This window comes from Lithobates pipiens, unplaced genomic scaffold (assembly GCF_037356315.1).
Source record: "Lithobates pipiens isolate NorthernLeopardFrog02 unplaced genomic scaffold, aLitPip1_a1.2 Scaffold_27, whole genome shotgun sequence".
Lineage (NCBI taxonomy): Eukaryota > Metazoa > Chordata > Amphibia > Anura > Ranidae > Lithobates > Lithobates pipiens.
In genome coordinates, this window is record NW_027507788.1 from 179,131,264 (window position 1) to 179,137,322 (window position 6,059).

The 6,059-nt window shown below is 41.3% G+C and overlaps 1 protein-coding gene across 1 annotated transcript in view; it reads right to left on the reverse strand.

Annotated features, from left to right (window-relative positions):
• LOC143933003 (indolethylamine N-methyltransferase-like) overlaps nt 1-5,628 on the reverse strand; it is a 59,243-nt gene extending 53,615 nt beyond the window's left edge. The window contains exons 1-2 of the mRNA XM_077455920.1: nt 5,451-5,628; nt 2,854-3,061 (exon numbers count right to left, since the gene is read on the reverse strand). Of these exons, the coding sequence (XP_077312046.1) occupies nt 2,854-3,061; nt 5,451-5,601 (359 nt within the window). The 5' untranslated portion in view covers nt 5,602-5,628. The remainder of the gene's footprint in view (nt 1-2,853; nt 3,062-5,450) is intronic.
• Nucleotides 5,629-6,059: the final 431 nt, after the last annotated feature.

Sequence of the window (6,059 nt, forward strand, 5' to 3'; positions counted from 1 at the left end):
AGGGAAGCCAGGGGTTCCCCAGTGACGTGTGGGTGACCCCGCCCCCTCTGATGTAACGGAAACCTGCATTACATCAGAGGGGGCGGGGTCACCCACACGTCACTGGGGAACCCCTGGCTTCCCTCTCCTGCGTCAGAGGGGCGGGGTCAGGTGACGGGTGGCCCCGCCCTCCCAATATAAGAAATGTCAGCGCTCGGCTCTCTGCAGTGTCTCCGCAGTGGAGACAGAAGAAGGAGGTATGGACAGCGCTGGACTGAGAGATCCCCCGTCGCTGGATATGATCATCCATCGCTGGACCCCGGAGACCCGTCGCTGGATAGCAAGAGTGGATTAGCACCGCTGGAATTTTTTTTTTATTTTTTTTATTTTTAATAAAGGAATTTTTCAAAAGTGTGTTTGTCTTATTTAACCATTTTGACACTTTCTTTGTGAAATGGTAGGGGTACTTTTGTACCCCCTTACCATTTCAAACAGGGGGGGGGGCGGGATCTGGGGGTCCCCTTGTTAAAGGGGGCTTCCAGATTCTGATAAGCCCCCCGCCCGCAGACCCTCACAACCAACGGCCAGGGTTGTGAGGATGAGGCCCTTGTCCTTATCAACATGGGGACAAGGTGCTTTGAGGGGTCACAGACCCCCAAAGCATCCTCCCAATGTTGAGGGTATGTGGCCTGGTACGGTTCAGGAGGGAGGGGGGGCCGCTCTCTCGTCCCCCCCTCTTTTCCTGCGGCCTGCCAGGTTGCGTGCTCGGATAAAGGGTCTGGTATGGATATTTAGGGGGACCCCCACGTCAATTTTTTTTTTAAATTTGATGCGGAGTTCCCCTTAATATCCATATCAGACCTGAAGGGTCTGGTATGGATATTTGGGGGGACCCCCACGTCAATTTTTTTTTAAAATTTGACACGGGGTTCCCCTTAATATCCATGTCAGACCTGAAGGGCCTTTTGATTGAATTTAGGGGAACCCCCACGCTTTTTTTTTTTTTTTTTTTTAATCAATGAATGAATGAATTGTCGGCTAATACAGAGAACACTCATTGAGTGTTCTCTGTATTACGGAGACCCGACAATTTAGCCGCAAGTGATTTTAAAAGACTTTTTTTCCTGCACAAATGACACTTTGTGCAGCGACAGTTCTAAGCACCAGAAACATGCGCCCCTTCACAGGCATACTATAGATACCCCCCAGCTACGAAATTTAAAGGAATATTACACTTTTATTGTTTCACTTTAATCATTATTAAAATCACTGCTCCTGAAAAAACGGCCGTTTTTAAAACTTTTTTTTGCATTGATCCATGTCCCCTGGGGCAGGACCCGGGTCCCCAAACACTTTTTAGGACAGTAACCTGCATATTACCCTTTAAAATGAGCACTTTAGATTTCTCCCATAGACTTGTATAGGGTGTTCCGGCTTTTCGAATTTGCTGCGAACAGCCCAAATTGTTCACTGTTCGCTGAACAGGCGAACAGGCAATGTTCGAGTAGAACATGAGTTCGACTCGAACTCGAAGCTCATCCCTAGTCCTCATATGAACACCGCTTCAGACAAATAGATTGCTGCTGTTGGTTCCTTCCTCTCCTCTTGTTATATCTTGGAAGAGAAGATTGGCTTCTTTCCTATTCAGCACAATAAGAGGACATTTACATAGAGAGATGAACTGACATTAGCTTCTCTTTAGCATTCATGATATGCAGCCTTATTGTTATTATGTTGCGCAATAACTGTTTATGATATCCAGCTTTGTTATGCACTGTATTGCACAATAATTCTTTATGATACTTAGTTTTGTTTGTTCTGTAGTGCACAATAGCTGTGGGATTATTCCTTCAGTGTTTATACACTTTCTTTTGATTTTTTTGTTCACTCATATCAATTGTGTTTATTATCTTAGCGCTACACTATTTATTTTATATCCTGTTTTGACTTTGCATGTTTGAGTGATAGTATGATTTGTATGATTTCATTGCAGTAGCGCAGTGTTTTTTCCTTCACTTTCCTGTCCCATAGTAAGCCTATAGGTTACGCATAATCACAGCTCAGTGTTGGTCTCCACTTGTACCATCTCCACTGCATACTGCCAGGTACTGGCCCTGTTCATTATGGTCTTCACATTAGAGGAAAAGGGTCTGGTCGGCCACACATCTCACAAAATTACCTTATTTAGACATATTCCGAACAGACACTTCAAAATGTACAATCGAGGGAAAATGGCACACCAGCTAGTGCTATTTTCCCTCATTGGTACACTGTGGAGTGTCTATTTGAAATATATCTTCTTAATAAAAGTGATTTTATCAGATGTGCGGCTGCCGAGACCCTTTTCCTCTACTGTAAAGCCTGTAATGGACACGGCCGGCACCTGGTAATGTGCAGTGGAGGTGGTACAGGGGGAGACCGACCTTGAGTGATGATTATTTTTCACCCATAGGCTTACTGTGGGGCATCCGTAGTCAGTTCTGACCGGAGGGCCCACAGAATAGGTAAGCATAGGCATCCTTCCTTTACAGGGTAGTTAGTATAGGGCTTAGAATGGGGATGTGAGCAGGGTTAAGTTTAGATTTGACTGGACTTTTACTTTAAACAATGTGAATAGGCTTTTTCAGCACAGTAGATAAGGAGAGCCTGATTAAACACATTATAAAGAGCTGAGAGCTCCATCTGCTGGATGAAAACATAGATTTGAACTTTTGAAATACAACATTTCAAAGTTACCTGACTAAAAACATGAAAAAAAAGTTTGTAATTTAAACAACTTAATAAATGAAATATACTCAAAAACTATAGAAGTTGCCTTTAGAGAAATAATCTTCTGCAACCTAAAATGCAAAAATCAGAAAGGGGACAAGTCACCTCGTTCCTTCTAACTCAGCTGCGGCTGATGATGTATGTGACCAATCATATGCTCCGGTACGGTTATGTAGCCATCTGTTCAGTTCCATAATACATTTCTCTTGGAATCTTAATAGGACTATCTTTTTGAAAAACTTAGAGGCGGAATAAAGATGGTGAATGTTGGAACCAAGGCTGATGTCAATCAAAAATGTACCCTCAGATCGACCTGGAGGAATATTAGAGATCCAGATGTTATCTTACCCGAATTTCACTGCCAAAAAAGAGATTTCACATTTTCATAATATTTGGTATTTAATGACACTGCTAGGTGAAAATAGCTTTAAAAAATTGTTCCCAACCAATATATAATATGGCTCTGGGATTTCCTGCTAGGCCAGCCACCATTATATGTCACATTATCCTCCACCAGCTGAGCAAGGAGCTGAGAGAGAGAGAGAGAGAGAGAGAGAGAGAGGGGAGAGGGGGTAAGGAGAGTATGAAGGGTCAGGGGGCCAATTGCAGAGAAACAGTCACTCTGCTCTACATCTGTTCTGATCATTTAGGCTCCATTCACACTTGTGCAACTTCAAAATTGTGCAATTTCCACTGCAACTTTACAGTGTGAATTGATGCGACTTTGATGCCACTTTGACCATATGACTGTGTGTGTTCTACTAAGTCGCACACACATGCATATGATTCAGGTGTGACTTTCATGCTACTTTTGAGGTTTTCCATTGAAGTCTATAGCCCTCATGTTGCATGAAAATCTGACCAAAGTAGTACAGGAATTACTTTAAAGTTACTGTGACTTTAACGCCCCATGCACACAGTGCGTTAAAAACAAACAAAAAAAACAAGCTGCAAAGCCAGTACCGACACCAGGAAAAACGCATTTTTAGAAGCGTTTTGCATTGGTGTTAATGCCCATTTAGCTTTGTTTAGCTGCATTTAGCTGCGTTAGTGTTTAGCAGTGTTTCTCTGCCCTCTTCTATTTTCCACTCCCAAATCCACTTGCTACAGCTTAAAAACTATTGACGCAGCCTAACGCTGTACACAGCATTAACATGCGTTTAGGCGCATCAGGAATTTTTACAGCTGTAATGCTGCTGCTCAAGAACACGCTGGCCCTGGGGTTTTTTTGCAGCTTGAAAATGCCTATGCCACTAAAAGCTCCTAAAAGCCTATGTGGACACATAATATAACATGGAGAGATGTTTTTAATCTGTAAAAAAAAGCCTGACGCTTCTAAAAGTGGAAGGAAAAAAGTACTGAGTCTTAAGTTGCACAAATATGAATAGTACTCATTGGAAAACATGAGGTGCAACTTGTCATGTGACTTTGGGGTTCAAAGTTGCATGACAAACCGTACAAGTATAAACTGGGCCTTAAAGATAGAAAATAATAATAATGTTTATGAATTGACCTTTTGCAAGCAAATACATAAAAAGTGATAATATAATGACTAAGAGTGACATATGAATTAAAACAGTCATAAGAAATAAATTATCATATTATAAATTTGTTATTGTCTCATAATAATGTGGTACCAGTTTATGATTCTGTTTTACATAAATCTTCTTTGGATCAGGCTGCCACTGTTGACCTCTTCACCTCAAGTTGAAGTTCTCCATCCCTTCATTGTGCCATTGGATGGAGTAACTGGACAGAGGCTTAATCTTGAAGTTGTTGTTTGCCTCCCATGGAAGTGGCACCCAACACAGCTTTTCACAATACATTTTTTTTTAAAACCCACTGGAGATGTTTCTAAAAATAATTTCTAGAACCCAACCTTGATTGGTACTGGTCTAAACCCTTATTCTGGACTTGCTTACTCCAGGAACATTAATTACCCAAAAGTAGACTCTATTCAACCAATTATACTAAATCAGAGGGCAATTGGGAACCCCAATTTTATGTGTTGATTGTTGTTATTTATTTACAAATTCAATTTAATTTCATGTACCTCACTGTTATAAAATATCAATCAAATCGATTTCAATTGCAGGTTGCAACACAACAAGAAGAGCCCATAGAAAAAAACTTGATTTTTGAGTAAGAAATAAAGCATTCCCCCTCTACCAGAAATAGGAAGCGGTGAGGTCAGAGCTATGGGAACTGCCACTTATGTGAGTAATACTCTTAGCCCTTGTACACACAGTCGGACATTCCGCCGTAAAATGTCTGATCGGACCGAGTAGTCGGATAATCCGACCGTGTGTGGGCTCCATCGGACTGTTTCCGTCGGAATATCCGACGGACCAAGTTTTCCAGCTTGCCTATAAAATTTTCTGACAACATGGTCCGATCGGACTTTGTCCGATCGTTTGTAGAGAATTCCGATCGGACAAAGTGCCATGCATGCTCAGATCAAATTCCTACACCAAAGCTATTGGCTACTAGCCTGAACGTAGTCCCGTCGTAACGAAATAACATCATCACGTTCTGAACGATCGGATTTTCTGACAACTTTGTCCGACCGTGTGTATGCATCAGTTTCGGACAAAATCCGGTTGGATTTGGTTGTCGGAATGTCCGACCGTGTGTACAAGGGCTTAGATTTATTAACAACATTCAACTTTTTTGTTGAAAATATCAATATATGCTATACATACCGAGGTTGAGTTGATAGTGAAACATCGCCATTGGAAATTTTAAAGTGTCCTCTGCAAACACCATTTCCTCCTTATTGGAGAAATACATATCAAGATAACTTCTGGAATCCATTCCATGTACATGATAGAGTTTATGTGTTGTGGAATCCATCGTCCTGCAATGATGAACTTCACCTCTTTGATTTCTGCTTTCAACTAAGCTTTAATGTTAGAGTTCTATTGATATTCTTTTGAAATAAGGTGGTTACATTTTGTTGTATTATAATCATAAATATATTTATAAAGCAGTCATGTGGATAGTGCTGACTGAGGTATGATTGCCATCTGAGTTTGCAAAAGTTTAACCACTTTAAGATCAGGCTTTTTTTACATTTGTACTTGGAGTCTTTGTGAAAGATCGAGTGCAAAACATTATACAGCAAACATGATAAGTGACCTGGGGTGTGCCAAAAGTCACATGGTCAGTATGCTTAAAGGGGCATACTCAAATATGAAAATTAAATGAAATGAAAAAGAAAAAGATGAGAATAAAGGGGATCGGGTGGGTGGATACGAGCAGGAAGGATGACAGGGGAAAGGAGGAGGAGGGCAGGTTTATGTACAGCCCTA